Source organism: Nilaparvata lugens, chromosome 11, assembly GCF_014356525.2.
Source record: "Nilaparvata lugens isolate BPH chromosome 11, ASM1435652v1, whole genome shotgun sequence".
Classification (NCBI taxonomy): domain Eukaryota; kingdom Metazoa; phylum Arthropoda; class Insecta; order Hemiptera; family Delphacidae; genus Nilaparvata; species Nilaparvata lugens.
In genome coordinates, this window is record NC_052514.1 from 20,968,220 (window position 1) to 20,989,838 (window position 21,619).

General features: G+C 34.1%; 1 protein-coding gene across 1 annotated transcript in view; it reads right to left on the reverse strand.

The window, feature by feature from the left end:
- Positions 1-21,619, reverse strand: part of LOC111044358 — a 354,176-nt gene that overhangs the window by 106,753 nt on the left and 225,804 nt on the right. Inside the window, exons 5-7 of the mRNA XM_039437842.1 lie at positions 10,601-10,832; positions 9,049-9,237; positions 575-755 (exon numbers count right to left, since the gene is read on the reverse strand). Of these exons, the coding sequence (XP_039293776.1) occupies positions 575-755; positions 9,049-9,237; positions 10,601-10,832 (602 nt within the window). The remainder of the gene's footprint in view (positions 1-574; positions 756-9,048; positions 9,238-10,600; positions 10,833-21,619) is intronic.

Sequence of the window (21,619 nt, forward strand, 5' to 3'; positions counted from 1 at the left end):
CAAATAAATATTTTCAATTTCACGGCTTTAAACTCTCAGTTCATATCTACAAGACAGATTACATATTACAAGACAGATTCACATAGTTTTTATAGTTCCATATCATTATTATGAGTTGATACCCATACCTTCCACTCAACACAATACTACGTACTAATCTGTGATTGTGCTCGAAAATAACAGAACTGGAATGACAGACTATAACTGAAGCTCTGAGACACATTCTTTGGGTTGTTGTAGAGGTGATGTGGTAAAATAATATCCATATTGAATAAAAACGACTTGATATTGTCAGACTCACTGGTTTATTGAAACAATTTGAGATACTTGTTTCGGTTGTTACAAGTAAGTACCATCTCAAGTAAACTCTAGTCCCGATTTTACAATGATATAACAACCATAACTATTATCTCAGATTGTTTCAATAAATCAGTGGTTTTGACAATATCAAGCTGTTTCCATTCAGTTACGGGTAGCATTTTACAATAACTGGTAGCGAAATTTCCAAAGTAACCAAGCACTATCAAACATCTAATCTTGGATTATTTCAGGACAGTGATTATAGAATACGTACCTGGTCTAATTTGAGCAACTCCTCGGGAGTATCTGGCAGTTGTCCTAGGGTAAGGGGAGGGTTTATGTTAACTTCTTTGCCGAGAGATCTGACCACTTCCTCTCGGTTGTAGCGGTCGGCAAAAACACACGACGCTGGAATAAGGCCGTGCACTGTGTAGCTGATAGCACGCACCAGTATTCTGAATAAAAACAATTCATTCAATAGAAATTAACATATTTTCTCAAAGTATTGATAATTTTAATTGAGTGGGATGAAGATGTCATTCAATATTTGACCAGCAATGCGCCCGAATTTAAGAGATACATTCACTTTGATTGTTAGAAGTTCAAAGCATATTCGAGAATATACATGGAAGAGCGAGATTTGCCGAGTTATCCCAGAACAAACAGAATTTTATTGTCTAAAAATGGGTTGAATTATTATGAAGAGTTCAAATAGTTGCACTTTTCTTACACACGACCGGACTCTATTCGTAACTGCAATGGTACCTACTCCAACCATTCAAACTCAACACAACATAAATACTATTACTATTAGATACTATTAGCTACTATAATATTAGATACTATTATATAATTATATTGTGTTGAAACTGATGAAGATGATAAATAAATATTAACAAGAATGATGATTAACAGAGATGATGGAGTCAAGTCGTGTGTAACATGAGAGCAACTCTTCTCTCTTCATAACCTAATTTAACCCTTTTTCAGAGATCAATACAAGTGAAACTAAGGCATTCATTGTACGCAGTAGCATCAGTTTGTATGCTTTGGAATAGAATTCGTCACATCTTTTTCTCCCATGTATATTCTCGAAACACATTGAAAAACTCACATGACATGCACACATTCAAAAGGCATACCATTGCATTGCATTGCATATAGTAAACAGTGGTGTCCCATATCAAAGGACTCAGCTCTACCAGCTAAATGCCTTTGTGTAATAATCTTTGAAGAATTCACGCAAACCTCTTAATTAAAAAGTTGAGAGAGGAAAACTCGAGCGAATTCTTTCGTTGAGGAATTCACTTTGGGAATACTTTTTTGCGTCGGACGACGTTTCACCTCCAAAGCGAATCTGTTATGTGAGCGGCACGAATCTCTCTGACGATATTTATCAAAGATAAATAGTTCGTTATGCCAATTTATTTTGTAGGATTTTGTGAAAAGTCCAAACACTCGAATGCCTTGTAGTTGGGCGCTCAGCGTTCAAGAGCCGACTGATTGCTTTGTATGATAAAAAATTCAAAGAGAGCATTGATTTTGCTTTTTCACTGCCGGCGTTTGAATTTCTCCTTTGCTCCAATCAGCTCTAGCGGATGTACAATAATTTGAAATATTGTTAGTCATGGTAACGATGTTGTTATCATACTGGGATGCAATCAAACAAGCTTGGAGATATTATTTTTCTTGAAAGTCTTCTTCAGCTGCAAAAATCATGTTATTCATACCCATAGTTGATGAAAGTTCGCGAGTTGTACTGCAAAATATCTTTTTCATTCCAAAATAATCACTATTACTAATAATAGTGATGTTACTATCACTATTACTAAATAATCACTATATTCCCATTCCACGAACCAAATTAATCTTTCCAGGATTATTAATTTTTTCTTATGCACAAAAGTAACATGAAATATTACTATATTTATGGTAAATTATAAATAATACCGTTGTATCGTTATACCACTAGGAACGTGGATCCGAATAAGAGTCTAATGTATATTGATTTAGAATGTTTTGGATCATTGATATTATCAATAATTGTTCTTTTGAGAGTACCTATTAACATATTTTCTTCTTTCGTGTACTGTTGTGAAAATTCAGATGTGAAGATTTGTTATACATCAGTATAATTTCTAAAACTGTATTCTGAAAAACCAATGTAAATTCATGTTGCTACATGAATGGAAGTAAATAAATCAATAAATTAACAACTCTTTTTTGCTCTTGATTAAATCTAGGGTTTGCTCTATTAGGATACAATAAAGCTATCAATTGTTTTTTAGGAACACAAAACATGGAAACCTGTTAGAGAGTGAGGGTATAATTGATAATTTATTATCTCTATATAGATTGACTCTATAAATATCAAATAGACAAGAGTGGTATACAGCGTTTAAGGAAAGCTATCATCACAATTCGATTTACCAACTGAATTTCATAGCAATTATCAGTTTGTGATGATTGAAAAGCGTCGATTGGCGTCATCAGAGTAGGTAGCAGGTAAGCGAAGCAAGGCTCAATGGAGGTACAAGAGTGGGAGTTTTGTTTAGATTGGCATCTGTTATCTGAAGCCCACTAACAACAAAGGGCCTCGCTAACCGACTAATGACGTCATTGCGAATTATATTAAATCAAGTTGGAGGGGGATAATGAGTAACCAGGAAGAGTTTAATGATGATGACGAAGGTGATGATTATGGAGATAGAGAGAGAGGAACAGTGTGGACGGAAAGGCAGGGGAAGGAGCATTTAAGCAGCATGATGATGTCATGGAGTGGAGAGAAATGAGGAGGAGGTGGAGAAGGAGAAGGAGAAAAAGGTGTGGTGCTGGAGGTGCAAGAAGCATAATGTTGAAGGATAAAAATGAGGTGAGGAATGAGGAGAAGGGGATGAGTAGAGGATTAGTAAGAAAGAAAGAAAAGGTGATGCATAGGAGAAGGGTAGGAAGAGGGGGAAGAAGAGGAGAGGAGATGTATAAGAGAAAGATTCCGATTTTATATGAGAAGAGAAAGTGAGAGTAAGAGAAAATAGAGAAGCATTAGCAACAGGAGTAAAAAAAGGACTGGAAAGAGAGGGAACAAAACAGTGAAGAAAATGCGCAATCCATATTCTGGAGAGATGTTATTCTCATTCTTCTACCTTCAAGATAGTATAGTTCGCTTCCCTTCAATAACAAAGTACAGACAGTCAATCCTCGCGTGGAGAAAGCCAATTTGATCAACAATAAAGTTAATTTATTATTTCTCTATTCAATTTGGAGACCTCAAGGAATGCTTGTTGGCAGTTTTTCACTTTAATGGTACAGAAAAGATGTTGAAGGAAGAATCAAATTATTGAAAAATAGATAAACTTACAACTCAATGGATGTATTCGATTTGGCTGTAGTAAGGTAAATAAATTCACGGTTAATTCATTTATCTAGTAGCCTAGGAGATGAACAAGAGTAATTCATTGGGATTTTCAAGTAACTGACTATAGCACTCAACTCATTAATGATAATAATAATAATAATAATAATAATAATAATAATAATAATAATAATAATAATAATAATAATAATAATAATAATAATAATAATAATATTGCCATAATACTTTGTTTGTTACTTCGAGTTCGAATAGTAGTACATTTGCTATAGATAATCTGATTTTTTGAAAGGAACAACACAGTATTATTCATCGTTTTGCCATATTAGGTCGTACAACTTTGTCGATTCTCCTTGTGTGAGTTGCTTTTGGTTGAGATGTCATACCTGATGAATGTGAAAGTGGATATCGCAAACTTATAAATAAGCTACAAACTTCATAAGCACAGGGTTCTTTGATTATAATCAACTAGGTACATTGAAATTCACGTCCTGATTTTTTCCTGAAATTTAACCCCTGATTGGTTTGAGTACATACATGCAGCAGAAAGCATGTAAACATAAGTACATATAGAATATTCTGAGAATATTATGTCATAATGTATAAATTGGGAGATAATTAATTCCAACATCAATATTGGAATTTTGGAGAGTCAATATTGATAGTGTTGGATTGTTAACAGATGAGAAAAGTAATAATATATTTTTGCCGATTTTTTTCAAAATTATAACTTCTCCTACATAATTTTCATAGAGTGCTGGATTAACTTTGTGATTCTCACGGTATTGGAGTAGTTTCATGACGTAATTCAGCACATTTCGTAATTAAATTCTGATATTTCCTTCATTTTTGTCCAACGTTTTTCTAGAGTACATAGAATTGATGCAGACGCTAAATCATCTTAAAAATCAGTTGAACATCCATTCAATTGCTGAGTCTTCTACTTTGCTTGAGGAAATTTTACTGTATTCTATCTTTGTTAGTTGTATTCCTTTCTTTTTCTTTTGAGTGAAATTAATGGTGTCCCCACCACGTACTTTGTAAATAGGTAAATTTTATGTGTTTCATTGCTAAGCCTGATACTTTTTTTGAGCCTGATTCGGTCGACCTACAATAATTAAAAGTTTGATTGTTACAATATGTGAACTCGTTCAAATTCAGCACTAATCCACCAATTATACATCTTCTTATTTGTCTAGAATCAAATTTACACACATGTAATCAAATGAATTTGCTGCGAAATCAATCATGTTGCTTGTCTTGTTTCGCATCTCGGTTCTGGTTCACACACCAAATGTCGAACTAAGCAGGTAAATTGACACGAAACCCCTCTCAGACACATTAATAATAGAGAGCGTCCCATACGTTAGCTATTCTGGATTGCACCCAATCTTCTTCGAATGTACTTTTGTTTCCTCCTCTCCAGTTATTTATCCATGTCCTGTTCCATCCATTATTAAGTCACCCACATATTCCTCTGTATATTCACTCCCATTATTCTACAGCTCCAATTAATACTCGTATTCACTCATTCATTTATCAACACAATCATATTCTTTCAATAATTTTCTATCCTCTTGAAAATTCTTCCAAAGCTTCTGATGATCTATTTAATCTATTTCCCTTTACTATCCTATCAGTGCTAAGAGCACCATCCTACTGTATAGTATTTTGATACTTATTATATCTCAATTTTATGTAATTATTCCGTCGTTCTTCATCCTCAGTTTCATTTACATCAGTTTCATATTCTTCACTTTCCTAAACTCTTGAATTCTGTTATAGCTTACCAAACTCATCTATATCTCACTTTCATTTCACAACTCTTTTAGTACCAGTGTTTTGAGCACCTGCTGTCTGCAGGTATTATATGTTATTATAGTATTATATTGTATTTTCATCCGTATACCAACTAATTCCGAATAGCAGAATGCTTCATAATAAAGCTCGAATATTTGGTTACTTATATTAGCTCATAAATTGCCTAATATGATAAATATATATATATATATATATATATATATATATATATATATATATATATTATATATATATATATAGTTTAATATTGATTCATGTTGAATCGCTTTTGTATTTATAACTTCCATTCACATGGATTATAAACTCATTAGAGACACATTAAAAAAATAAAACACTAGCTTCCAACTTCAAATGATATTAGAACAAGATTATTCATTGAAGAACTTCTAAAAAGCTCTTGCTCCCCCAGTAATAAGATGTTACCCATGTAAAAGCTAAAGCAGTAGCAACAGTAATGTGATTCCAGGTTTTTAATCCGTGGATCCGTGGGAAATCGTCCAACTTTCTCTGACTCCAAACGCATTGCTGAGAGTTCAGACGAGAAAAACAAGGAAGCATACGGTAGTATAAAACTTCACAGTAAATGCTTAATCCCAGAAAAGAATGAACTTTTGCGTAGGAAGGCCATATAGCGCGTCTCACTCATTAAACTTTATGCTTTGTGAAGCTGCAATGCGAAGAAGGGAGGAAGAGAAAGAATGCACTAGGAAAAAGAAGAGTATACTTGAAAAAGAGAATTCACTCCGAAGGTTGCCGCGGAATGCACTGTCTGATCTTAACTTTTCAGTTTCATTCAGTGAATCAGTCCAGGCAAGATAGGGAAGACGAAATAGGATTGTGGTTTGCAAGACTGCAACTTTTGAATTGTCTTGAGAATTGTAACGAAGATTTTGAGAGTTTCACATAATTTTTGCGGTTGAATGTACTCAGTACAGGGGTGAAGAGTAATAAATAATTTCAATTCAATTTATTCTCCATTTAAACAATATATACAGAGCATGAAATTACCATAGTTACTGAAATAATAACCATATAACTTAAAAAATTACAATCATACCCTGAAGAACATTACAAAAAAACAATTTATTGAAATTAAAAAACCTGTTTGGGTAGAAAAAAAACTACTTAAAATAAAAAAGAAGTGTTACAGTTAATAAAACAAATCAAGAAAGAGTGAAAAAAACTAGAAAGACAAGAAAAAAAGGAAAGAGAACTTCAGTATCAGTTTAACATTATAAAAATACTAAGATATTACACTATACACAATAACATTACAAGCTAAAAAAAAAAATGTCATGCTTACCAGTTGTAAAAAAGTGTACTACGTGCAGGCCTGTAGTTCAAACAATATTTTCATAATAATTTTGGGTTCATGAAAGCCTAACTTTTTCAATATGAACTCAAGAATGACTATAGTGTCGTTACTTTCTGTGCTGTTGTGGTAGATATTGCCAAATTTAATTATTTATAAACAATTTAAGATATTTATTCCGGTTGTTACACCATGATCAATCTATGGTAGAATGAAAGCTTGAACATCAAGCAGCAGAATCTACAGTGTGGATTAGGCACTACGATTGGCCATTAGTTGTTGACCAATCCAGGATGAGCTCTGTCATTCACCGAGCCAAGACAAGTCTACATTATTCCAAATACGGTCTTGAGGAATTTTCTCTTTTTATGACTAATTTTCTGCCTAGTTTATGCAGTTTGGAAGTGTATATTCTTCCATACTTAGGCTACTCATGTTTCCTATTTTTGTTTGTGTTAGTTACTGAGGATTTATTCAACTGTTGTCGTTAATTGGTTCTCATGACCATATTTGGAATACTGTGGGCGTGTCCTCATCAACATTGCATCATATTCTGCTGCTCGATATTTGAAAGTGTACTAATAAATCAGGTTGTTTTCACTGATCAACTGATCATAGCCTTTTGATCAGTAGCCTTTTGCTCACATTCATGATAGTCTTTCTATCAAGTTGTCAATTGGGCACTTGGTCATTCTTATTCATTTTGAACATTTCTGATCTTTTTTTGGGATGCAGCCACTTGCTTACAATTGAACCTCCCATACCAATTGGATAAAATGTTTCCAATTTTGATGGTTTCTTTCCATTTTAATCCAGTGGAAATCATCAAGTTTGAGAAGTTGATATTTCGTGATGTGTGCTGTCAACGTACAGCGGAAATTATTGTGTTCTTTTTCTGTATAAATCGTTCGCGCTTGTATAATATTGCTCCTGACATTTTATTTGCTGTGAGAAACTTTCCAAAAAAGCTGAATCTGCTCAACCAAACGGTTGAATATGAGCAAGTCGTTTCCAAAGTGGATCAACATTGTTGCTGCATGTCCCAGGAGAATATTGTCACAAAGCCAACATCAAAGGCATCTTTGTACTTCTGGAATCCAGCTTTGTAATGCATTTGACATGTGTAAAAAATAGCCAACTATTAAATTTCTGAAAATCGTCATATATGCCACGGCTATCTATTTGAAATAGAATATATAATAAATAAACACTTTGATTTTCTTTGACGATGCTATATTGTGTTATCGGAGAGAAACAAAATAGAACATCAGTAAATACTCTCTCTCTATTCTTTGATCATTATAACATTGGACAAGTTGGGAAGGGGATTCAACTACTGTAGTTGGATTGGCTTATGCCAAAAAATGGTGGACAATGGATAAAATATTATTATTGAACAGTTTTGAACTAGTACTATCAGGTAATGATCGATAACGTACATTATCACTTTTATTCTATTCAAAATATTTCTTGAATTACCCACCAGAACCCCATATCTTTATGAACGTTTTAAAAAAGAATACTTCGATTTTCAATTTCCAGATAAATAAGAGTAGACTTCTGGATCAAAACGTTTTTATATGATAATATTCTATAATAAACTGTCCTAATGTTCATTCCAATTGATAATTTGACGGTATATTCAAGCGTATTTCTCAACCTCGTTGTCCTTTGTCGTCGGTGTATGAAGTTCCAATATTGAAGACGACGTTCAACAAAACTATGTAAAAGAATAACTTAGTAAAAGAATATTGAATTGGAACTTTATTCAGTTTGGAGTATTATCTTGTTATTTATTATGACGTCTAATCTCAGGTTTTCAAATCTGGAGATTTTTTGGAAGAGCTGAATCCTGTATTAAATCCAGATTCTACCTCTGATTTATTCAATGTAAGTTCAGTTGTGAAATTTGATTCAATGGAAATTTAATTTCATAATATGTTACTTATATTGTAAATCAGTATTTGTCAATACAGAAATCACTCTTAAAAACCTGAATTATTCCACTGTGAAACTCGAAAAATACGGCAAAATTTAGAAGTTCTCCAAGAAAATACCAGTTCCACAACTTCTCCTCGGAAAGATCTTTCGATCGTCGATTTGTGCTGCTGCATATTGTTATAACTTCACTGCCGTCGTTTTTCGAGTACCTAATTCTCGTAAAAAGCAATCATCCGACTCTAATCTGGAAGCAGCAAAAATGCTCGAGAGTTAGTGAATTGTGTTGGGGGAAAATTGCACTCACCTGAATTGGTCCCTGCCGTTGAGTATTTCTTGTTTGATGCTGAGAATGACCGGACCCAGATCCTCGTCATTGGTGAAGTAGTTCCAGTGCTCTGTGCCATAAAAGTACTTTTCGTACGTCTCCTGCTCGACCGATGTCAGCTCGAAGCCCTGATTTTTCTCCCACTGCTCTTCAATCACCGTCTTTTTCCTGGAAAGCAGATGCACCACTTAATCACCTGATGGAGAACAACTTTGTAATCTGCTGATAACCAAATCATGGGAAGCATTCCGACGAGAGTAGTCGACATGAAAAAACAAATTTCTTCAGATTGAGATCATTGAACCGCATTCAAGTCAGAGAAGATAGAAAAAGTAGTTGGAACACTATCTACCATTTGAACATCAAGTTGAAAACAATTTCTTCCAGTGTTACAGATCTCTAGTATTGAGACCTATTTTTGAATTTGTCTGATCATTTACACGAGCCGAACATTCCAATTAATTAATATGAGTATTATTTTTCAAGTCCAATAAATTTCGGAAGTACTCTCAGAGAGTTAGAAGGAATAGACTCTCATAAAAACATGCCAATGTCCCAATTAAAAAACTATAGTGTCGTCAATCATTGATTAGAGAGATACTGGACGTGAAAGTGAAGTTCTTCGTTTAATAAAACAGTGATACCGTAATTAGTAATATCATTCTGTAAATTTGGTAGTTGTCAAGCATTGATATTAGATTAGATGAATTTAATATTATAGAAAAACGATACCGTTAAGCCAGTTACAAACATTGATATTTTCGTCCTTATAAATTCTATTAGATCAAACAGATTATGTTTGTCAAGTTCAATCTGGTAGAATTCATAAGGATGGCAGAAAATCGAAGGTCCAAATATAGAATAGATGTGTACGATGGCTATACCATTACATGATTCGTCTCTGATAATACAATGCAAATCAGCTTTTTATATATTTAGATAAGCTAAAACCAATTGCAGACTTGCCTTTAGTTGTTTTTCCATAATATACTGAAATAGCCTGATATTGCTATTTTAGCAAACATTATAAATAGCTTGATATTATGATCAACAACTCCATCTCAACTACTGTACCATAAAACCTCTCATTTCATCAATGATTTAGTAATTTTTCTCCCTGATGTATGATATCACCCATGGCTTTGCTCGGATGACAACTGCTTAAGAGAAGCCCTAGTGAGAAATCGATTTATTATTTCACATAATCATTTATAAGAGAGAATATGTCAACAAAATAGAATGAAAACAAAAAGGACAAAACAAGATGAATTTTGAACCATTTGTGGACTTATAAGAATACTATACTCAATAGACCCAGGAATAATGTTATATGCATTTTGTAATGTATGAGATTTTGATAGAAATTTCTATTTCAATAAAAAAAACTGTCTTACTCTTGATAAAGAATAAAATGGTGTAGAAAAGTTACATTTTGGTCTCTAGATACAAAAATCTCGATATCTGTATATGTATGTGTCCACATATACTATTCTATAAGCATTTAGTAATTATTACAGTACATATTTCTGACCTGGGTTCTTCCTCCTCCTCCTCTTCATCCTCGGCATCCTCGAGGAGGGGGTCACGTGTCCTGCTCTCACCATCGTCGTCACCTTCCCCCCTCCCACCGCCGCCACCATCATCATCTCTCTCCGACTCTGACTCATCCCAGATGGTGTCCGAGGCGATCTTCTGGCGCGAGCACTCGATCCAGTAGCCCGGGGTCGGGATCAGGTTGTGCGGAAACTCTTCGCAAAACTCATCTGCAAAACACACACAATTTTCGATCAGTTGATAGTACCTATCAATTAATCAAGAAACCTGGTAAACTCTTGCCAGAACTAGACTGCAACTATAGTTCCTGGTGTTGTATGTGACGTTCCCAAAATTCAAAATTTCAATATATAATAATTATTTGTTGGTGAGACTCCCCACCAATAGAATCCAAACGAAAAGTATTTATATTTTGGACTAGAAACTGTGGGTGAATTGGATTATGAACGAATAGCCTCTATTCTGCTCTTATAATTTTAAATTAGGGATGGGAACAGCTGTGGACAGACGAAAGTCTGTTGGTTTATCCCGAATTTTGTGATTTATTAGTTATTACAACAGATCATAAATGAATGAAGAAATGTCTATAACTACTGTAATGTTAAACGACAATAATATTCTATTTTTTCACAAAAAAATTTGATAACTAAACAATATCTTCCAATAAATAAACTACGAGAAAATCGTTTATCACTTTGCAGACATCATTTGAAAGAACAATCTTGATTACTAACAATATCTTCATCAATCAAAATCTTCAAGATAATTGATTAAATTTTTCACATATGCAAAAATAAGAATAATTATTTTGAGTACTTTAGAGTAACTCTAGCTTACCCGGCGAACTTCGTACCGGCAAAAAGTCAATGTATCTCATGTCACACTTGACTTAATTTGGTGAATCTTGAAATTTATCTGACAATCAATATTTTAATTTACATCTCAATACGGACTTCCTATGTGCTTAGTCATGCAGCATATATTATTCCGAAAACATATTCTTTCAATTGGTAGTAATATCTATCAGTAAAGTGTTGAATTAAAAAAAATAGATAGGTTAAATCAGTGTTTCAAAGATGAATGTTTTCATATTTGTTGATTGTCAATAGATGGTGCAGGAAATATGCGATGTGCGATGAATTACACAGAATTTCATATTCTTTCCATCTTCCATTTTCAGGATGAATATAAGCTAAGCTAAATTGAAAAAAGTAAATTATTCTGTCATTCTTCAGTAATATTAATGAATGCAATATGAACAACTCTCTTTCATGAGATGAATAATTTTTTCCAACATTTTCCAGTTTCTCAATGATAGGGGAGTGGTAATTATTTGTATAGGTCTTCTAAGGAACCATTATCTATAGCTGGTACCAATCAACTACACTTCAACTCCAAACTACGGTTTTAATACCAAGGCCCTGTTTCATAAAAGTTATAAGTCAAGTAATACAGGAGAATCACCATTCCAATTACATGCTCAATATAGCCGTTAAAATCAGCTGTTCCTGTATTACAGGACTTCTATTTTTTTATGAAACAGGGGCCAGAACACAATTTATCATAGGGTGACGTGTTTATTACAGCTGGTAACTTCAGATGCTAAATTATATTATCACAATATGATCTTGAATCATGATCATCTTTCCGTTCTTCGGTAGTCGCTCGGCCGAAAAATTTGAAATCATAGGTTTGTATAATAGATTAATAAATAATTATTATTAGCCCCCCTATTAAAATTTCTGATCAGAAACCATATCCAATATTCACACAACATATTCCCAAAGTATCATGCCATTCTGTCAAGTAGTTTTCAAGTCTATAGGGAACAAACAAACAAAAAAATCTGGTGTGGTACACTCACACAACTTTCCTTGCTCATATTCGAAACTACGATCAGACTTTTGTATATGTGTATATATAATTGTTTTCAGAGTACTTTTTCCTTTGTGTAAATTGTGAAATTCAATGATTTTTTTAGTCGTCATTTTTTTAAAGTCGTCAAAACAGCTGTTCTACAGATGAAATATCTCGACTATGTGTTCTTTTTATGAACTGCTCTACCTACCTACCTCATGCACGAGAAGGAGGTTTCAAAGTCCATTTCTCAAGGATGGGGTGGACCCCCCATTAGTTTCCCAGAAAGGAGACTCATGCCAGTTAATAGAGCTGATAAATAACTATACAGAGTATGAATTTGAAAAAAATCGGTCAAGTTATTTTGAAAAAATCGTGAAAAACATGGTTTTTTAGTAATTATCCGCCATTTTTCTCAAGAATATTACGGAGCTCCTGCAATTTTCCAAGGAAAAAACTCATGTCATTTGATAGGACTTATGAATTTGAAGAAAATCTTCAAATCTTCAATTAGGCTTGAATTTGAAGAAAATCTTTAGAGCCGTTTTCGAGAAAACCGTGAAAAACCTGGTTTTTGGTCATTATCCGCCATTTTTCTCAAGAATATTACGGAGCTCATGGAATTTTCCCAGAAATGAGACTCATGCCAGTTGATAGTTCTTATGGATATCTATCCATGGTATGAATTTGAAGTAAATCGTTAGAGCAGTTTTCGAGAAAACGGTGAAAAACATGGATTTTTAGTCATTATCCGCCATTTTTCTCAAGAATATTACGGAGCTCCTGAAATTTTCCCAGAAATGAAACTTATGCCAGTTGATAGGGCTTAAAAGTAGCTATCCATGGTATAAATTTGAAGAAAATCGTTGGAGCCGTTTTCGAGAAAACCGTGAAAAACATGGTTTTTTAGTCATTTTCCGCCATTTTTCTCAAGAATATTACGGAGCTCCTGAAATTTTCCCAGAAATGAGACTTATGCTAGTTGATAGGGCTTATGAATAGCTATCCATGATATAAATTTGAAGAAAATCGTTAGAGCCATTTTCGAGAAAAACGTGAAAAACATGGTTTTTTAGTAATTATCCGCCATTTTTTCCGCCATCTTGAATTGAATTTTATTGAATTTCTTATTGTCGGGTCCTCATGGTATAGGGACCTTAAGTTTAAAATTTCAAGTCGATCGGTTAATTAGGAATGGAGTTATCGTGTTCACAGACATACATACACACACACACACACACATACACACATACACACACACCAGACCAATACCCAAAAATCATGTTTTTGGACTCAGGGGACCTTGAAACGTATAGAAAACTTGAAATTGGGGTACCTTAATTTTTTTTGGAAAGCAATACTTTCCTTACCTATGGTAGTAGGGCAAGGAAAGTAAAAACATTCATACATTCATTTTCATATATAGAGATAGAGAAAAGATAGTATGAGACAATAAGCCGATTATTGTTGATTACTGTCGACTGTTCTTGCAGTCGACAGTATTACTGTATTGGCCGGGTGAGACGGTGAGAGTGTATGAACGGAACAGTATGAAAGACTATACTGTACATAATATAGCTTTACAAAAAATAACCATGTGGACTGTAGGCTTGAACAGAGTAATTTGGAACATAAACCCAATTACACATAAAAAACGCCCTATACCAAGGAATGTCTTATTATGCTATCTTCTCTGTATTCAACAATAAATTTCAAGGAAATTTTGGTGACTGCGTTACATGGGTTCCATCTTCTTCTTTTTAGAACCTTTGATAGTGTGACTCCGACCTTAATAATATTATTTTCGACTAAACCATGACATTTATTTTTCCCACTATTCCAATGAAAGCTCCTACAAGAATATTTAGAATCTTTTGACTTTGTCAAGGCTACGATCATTGTAAACTTCTACTATTAAAACTATACTTAAACTTTATAAACTGATACTTGAACAGACTTCTACTATTAAAACTATTTATTGCATACTATTAAAACTATTTATCTTGTATCACTATGAAGTAGGCCTATATATCCTTCTTTATCAGTGACATTTTTATCTTCTGAGGTAGAAATTAACGTCTACACAATCTTGTGTAGCTTTATTGGAATGGTGTTATTCGATGTTTTGTGTAATGAGTCTCCACAATTTGAACATATTTGAATCTGACAATCATTTAAATATTTTCTCTCGTAGCAACTTTACTTATTGAAACTCACCCTCATTTTGAGACAAATGCATCATAAGAACTGGTACAAATGTGAGATCTGAAGATTGCGGATTGCAATTGCAAGCACACAAAAAGCATGCCTCTCACCGGGGCTTGAATTAGAACTAGACTCGTGCTCCTGACAATCACTCTCACGACCCGATTTCCGAATGCAGTGGATAAACAAAAACAACTATCAATTAACCTGGCACTTCTAATCCAGCTGTGTTTCCAGGAAATAGTTCTGCACAGCAATTTGGAATCCAAGTTGTTTTCAATTAATTGGAATACGACCACGCTGCCGGCTAAATCCCGCGCACACGTGTATGGTGGCTTCATGTAATTTGATTCTCATTTGACAAGTTCGAGTGTGAGTCAGTTGTCAGTCGAGTGGTGGTAACAAACCAAACTTCACATCACAATTTATGTGTAAATAGTATGTGAATCGTGAATGAATATATTTTAATAGTTTTTGCGAATTGGTTTCTACTCGTTTGTTTGAATATTATATTTGACGCTTCAAGAATATCAAGATTTGACTTTAAAATCCAATGTATAGAAAGTACTGATATGATTCTACATATAATAACCTCTATGGAATTCATCGCATTGACCAGAATTCGTCTTACAAACAAGGTAATGAGATGAAATCATGATTTGGTTTAATGGAATGATGGAATTCGTCCAACATAAATTGAAGACTAGATCAATCCCCTTCTTTAAGTTGAATTTCCATATATGATCAGTTGAAATTCACTAATAAATTAGGTTATAAACTGAATGACAGTGATTGGAAATGAAAGAAAGAACTCAAAGTGAATCTGAATGATAATGGACTGCGTTACAAAATTTCAAGTTTTCAAGCTTGAAACGTGAGAGTACGAGTATACCCAATCCTAAGCTATAAAGTATAGATATTAGTAGAATAGCATAAGTATCCGTATATATTTTTTCCAAAGCTTAAACTTCAGATATACAGATTTATCATGAATCAATACAAAATTTATTTAATTGTACCATATCTTCGAATAACTTTCCGGCTTATGCTCCGTTGGAGTGAACCAGGGAATAATAATTACTTGCACTTTAAATAATTATCATAGTCTCGGAATGTGAGCAAAAATTCTTTGTTGGTGATTTGAATTATTAAATTAATATTTTCTAATACCAGCTACTCAAAAGTAAACCTTTCAATTACTATCTGTTTGAAAAATAGATTAATTTTTATTGGACCATTGAGATAATTATTGTTTATTGTTTTTGAAGGTACGGATTCAAGGATCCAAAGGTTCAAAGAACCCCACACGTCAACCGAAGCTTATTGTGTTCCCAAGTAGTATGTTTGTTATAACCTGTTATATACTGTACCTGTGTTCTTTACAAGAACCAGGAGTTTTTCCCTTCACTAACATCCCATTCATCACCTGGTTGCTTGTCGCAATCCAGTGTGATATGCTTGGCACTCTCTTCAGACTGATTAGTCCTCGTGACCTACGTGAGTTCAACTCCTGGCCTTTTTGTAGGTCCTTCCGCTGAGAGAGGCAACGCCAAACTGCTTCTAGGGCTCCTGGCGCCCGGCCACCCTCGACTCAGCCTCTTGACCCACATTTTTGTCTGGAGTATCACCCATCTCTGGTCTCTTGGGGTTTTTTCGCCCCTCCAAAACTCTGCAGGGTCAACAGCCTAACCTCTGCCAAGAAATTTTGCCTAAATGACCGCCCTTCTTTGAGCAGTGCTGAGTTTTGGCCTCTCCACCCACAAACTCGAGATCTACGTGAGTTCCACTCCTGGCTTTTTTGTAGGTCCTTCCGCTGAAGGAGGGGTCGCCAAATTACCTCTAGGGCACCTGGTCACCCTCGACTCAGCCTCTTGACCTACATTTGTGCCTGGAGTTTCACCCATCTCTGATCTCTTTGGGTTTTTATTTTTGCCTCTCCGAAACTGCCTTGATGGGCAGAATGAAGAAGAATCAAGTTGACTGAACATTCTACTTGGACTCTATTGTGGAAAAATAATAATAATAAGAAATCAATAAGAACTGTTGATATTTATTGATTAAATTTAATTTTTTTAATCCCTCAAATAGCTTGTAGCTAGAGGGATAATATATCACAAATTGTATATGATTATTTTTGTATCTGTTTTGTTTTGAGTTGAATAAATGAAATGCAATGAAATGAAATGAAATGGGCAGATCCCGTGGGTTTGAAGGCAAGGCAACTTCTGGAGTTGCCTTGGGGTCTCTTTTAGTCGCCTCCCACGACAAGCAGGGTTTCTGTGGGTGAATTCTGGTCAACAAATTCTTGAGTACGATGTTCGACTCAAAACTACCCCAACCCACAGGGGGCTTGAGATAATGAAGCAAGTATTTCGAAACAATTTCGGAATCAATTCCATTTTATTTGTTAACACTAATTACCTTTCCTAGGTTCAACTTGAACTTTCTTAAGTGCAATTATTTTATTCCATCTCTCTATGTACATAGTGGTTTGCTGGGATGAAAGAAGCTAATAAGCTAAAATTTGTTACTGAAGTGACTGAAAATGTTGCTGTGATTTTATTTATTTTATTCATTTACGATACATATGACACTGATGTGATATCATTCGTAGATAAAATAATAAGGTAGCCCTTGTGCTGAAGTTGGAATTTTGATGAAATTCAATCCAATGAATGTGATTATGAAAGCATTCACGTAAAAAGAAAACGCAGCATCATTCCAAACACAACAGAAAAACCAGAACACCTGTAACCCATTGGCCAACGCTGCAAAATTGCTGCTCCCTCGAACAGCAAACGAAACTAATAAAAAACCTTCTCATTCTAATGTTTTAGTTATTCGGCAATTTTGCTAAGCACTCCCAAACAACACCTAAGCGAGGGAACTCGTTCATTGGGGAATTGCAATAACTTTCCGGTGGATCTTTATATTTTTTTTCAGAATGAAGACCTGGTTTCCACGATTTCTCCTGATGCAGGATGTGGAGTTTGGATTGTGAGTTGAGAGCTGAGTGGTGATCATCCAATTCGAGGGAGAATTCTCTTATGAGTTTAAATTAGGTCTGCTAAGCTGCAGACGCTCGCTCAAGCGAATGTGCTAATCACATTCAATTTTTTAGTGAAGATAAATGGTTCAGATTAAAGAACCTTATCGTTTGTTGAAACGTCTCGATAGAAATTGGAGGATTCAGAGAAATTCAATTCTGATAGAATCATTTTTCTTTACGAATCTTCAGATTTGGCTATTTAAGTACCTACGGTAAAAGAATTGATATAACATTGAAGCTTTATGATATTTTTAGTATGAAGACCTCGCTTTCACGATTCCTCCTGATGAAGGACGTAGAGTTTAGTAGATGAATGTGTAGTATTCAGTAGATGAATTGTAAATCTTTCTGTATTAGGATTTAGAATGATTATTTGAACTGAAATTACAATTTTTGATTTCCTCATGTTCAAAAATACGAACGAAATAGATATTTCGAAATTCAATCAAGCAAATAGGCTTCAAAAGAAAACAAGAAATGGATAACTGACTAGAAATTGAATGGGAAGAAGTTATAGAATCGAAGTTATCATGAGATAAGTTACATGGAAAATTCAATTATGCATGTTTTCGCTAATTTGCACATTTTTGTTGATTAAAATGCAAAAATTGAGTAAGGCTAGTTCAGAGATAAATCACATTGTAGAAGAATGCCAGAGGTTTCCAAAAGTGGAATATCATTAATTAAAAATTATGTTTTTTAAATTTCCAAATTCGTAATATTAAGGTGCGTACAGATATACGCGCCTCCAACACGCTCCGCACTCGCTCCACGCACGCTTCGCGATCGCTCCGACCATGAACGTTACGGGAGATGTTAGCTCTTCTCGCGTTCCACTCTTGCTCCCCGGTCGATCATCAATCGATCTGCTCGAGTGACGTTCGATTGCGGAGCAGAGCGAAAGTCTGTACGCACCTTAATATGTGTTCTACTCACTACACCTTTACAAAAGAATTCTCCAGAACATATGCATAAAAAAACCTAGTCACCAAGTCAAGGGAGTCATTGAAGCTATAAATTTAATTCAGAGTTTAATAAGGGGGAAAGTAAGTATAGCTCCACAATCTTGCAACGTCATAAATACTCCTTGATAGCCATCTAAAACCTGTGCTGTATAATGTGCTGTTTTATTGTTATTTGCGTGGAATAAAGCTCTGAACATGGTTTATGAATCTGGAGTTACAATTTGTTCTTGGATGAAAGATACCATCACAAAGCTTGGTTACCTGATAACACACTCCCCAAAGAATATTAGAATCCGGGCTATGTTATAACTTCAGAAAATGTGGTGATTTAACGAATTAAATTTATTTGTAAAGAAAATTGAAGCTATATATATTTATATATACACGCAGTATCCATGAACGTTACTAGAATACACACTAAGAGGAAGCAAACTGCTACTCGGATTCCTATCTTTATAATGTTTTCTGAAATGTATTGTGACTAAGTATTTAGAATCATACTATATTCTATTGTTGTGACTAAAAGGCAACTTGAGACTCAAGGCTTATATGTTAGTAACATTTGAATAGGGTTTTCAGTTTCCGTGATCTCTCTAATATTGAAAATGTCTCACATTTGATAAATTAAACTGAAACCTTGATTCAATTGACGAGCTGTGCAAATGCCCGTTGAATAGCAAAGCTATTGATTTTAGTGAATTTGTATCAATTCGAACAAGTTTTGCTTTAGAGACTACAATGAAATTCCAATTCACCTATTAACACCTAATGATACACAGCCACCTATACTTTATCTCACCAACGTCTAAAAACAACATCTTACCGAATATAATATCTACCTAATAAAGAGTTGAGAGCTCATTTACACAGACTTCTAAGATTTGGATGAATTAGTTTAAATCAGAAAACAGTGTTCAGTTCAGCTAGTTTAATTCTCATGGCAGAAGTCACTGTAAACTGTTTATTAAATCAGTTTGAATCTTGCTGTCAGTCTAACCCTGTTTTCTGATACATTATTTAGCGTTTTTGGCTCAAAGCTTGTATTTCGGACCAGCTAGAGGGATGACCTACATGGGAATATAACACGAACACAGTCAGAGACAGGAAGAGCAATGGAGCCAACATTTTGTGACCCATGAAAGAATTATCATAATTTTTTCGCATGCTGGAGGATGAGAATATGAATACCGTGAGGAATTCCCTTCTGTTATATCCATTATGTAGTCTGACTACCCTTGTATATTCTGTGATTCTGAAACAAAATTCTATAACAGTTTATTAATCACCATCATTATCGTTATCACCTTCATCGTCAACATCCTTCTCATCACCAGATTGAGGCACACAGTGACACAACTTTCACAAGAGGGTCAGAAAAAGGTATATTTATTACTACCTGGAATTATTCACTCAGGTATCTGACCGGAATAAGTGAAATACGCAAACTTTCTGCCGAATGTCAGACGGAATACAATCTCAATAGTATTCAATAAAATGTATCCCATAATCAATTTATTCTAGCACTCCTCTATAAACATAAACTTTCAGTTTATGTAATACTCATCTAATAACCGGATTTTTCGGAATGAATATTATGATTGACCGAACGTAGTGAGGTCTATGTTTCAACTCGATTTGCTTTTGTCTGTCTGTATGTAACGCGATTACGGCCAAACGCGTTGATAGAATTCGATGAGATTTGGCAGGAATATTCCTTTTTCAACTGCGCGTAGATTTATACACAAGGTTTTTTGAAATTTTGCATTTCAAGGATAATATGATAAGAAAAGGAATTCCTCCATACTCTGGTATCACTATTATCTACTTTGAAGATAGGATCAATCAGACTATAGAATTATTCATAATCAATCAGCTGACAAGTGGATTATTCATTATTCATAGCATTACACAAATGTCTGGCCGTGTCTGACAACATAATAAGTGAGTTTTTGGTCATGGAGAAAACAAATAACAGTTTTTGAGAGTAAATTATGATTCAACTGTGAATTGTGATTCAACTGAATCAACTAGAACAGGTGACATCAGATACTTGTGGATGAGAAAACTGCGTGAGGTCTACTGTTCACAGAACTACTAGTATTTTGTTTACAAGATATTGATATGATATTGTTTACAAGAACGGACCATTTTGTAAAGAGTTTTTTTTGTCAATGAATATATTTCATTAATGCTCCATAAGTCGAGCACCTTACATGATGGTTGTTTCATGTTCTGCGTTCAATTAAACAAATGAATTCAATAAAGGAAGTGATATTTTCCATTTTATCAGTAAGACAAATATATTTAATATTCCTTTATGTGGATTGAAGTAGCATTATTCTTACTTTTAATTTCATATTACTACGTTTCATATTATAATCATCACTGTTCAATCTTATTATGCTACTTTTATTTTTTTTCTACATCGAGTATATTCTGTAAATGAGATTGAGAGTAGTTCATTATGTAGTTCATTAAGTAGTTCACAGAACTACTAGTAATTTGTTTACAAGATTGATATAATATTGTTTACAAGAGCGGACCATTTTGTAAAGAGTTTTTTTTGTCAATGAACATATTTCATTAATGCTCCATAAGTCGAGCACCTTACATTATGGTTATTTCATGTTCTGCGTTCAATTAAACTAATGAATTTAATAAAGGAAGTGATAATTATTTCCAAGATTGAGAAGAAATAGTTGTCTGTTATCCAGTCATAGATTGTTTAATTACTGATTTTATTTTCCAGATTATATAGGAATACATTTATAAAATTGCTGCACATATAGATTAACTGCCTTGAACTTTGTATTTATAGCTTATATTCAGTCTAATTGTATTGAGTTTCATTAACTACTGGAAAAAAATTGTTTTATACTTAATATATAGGATACCGCAGACATCTGTAACACTTCTATAG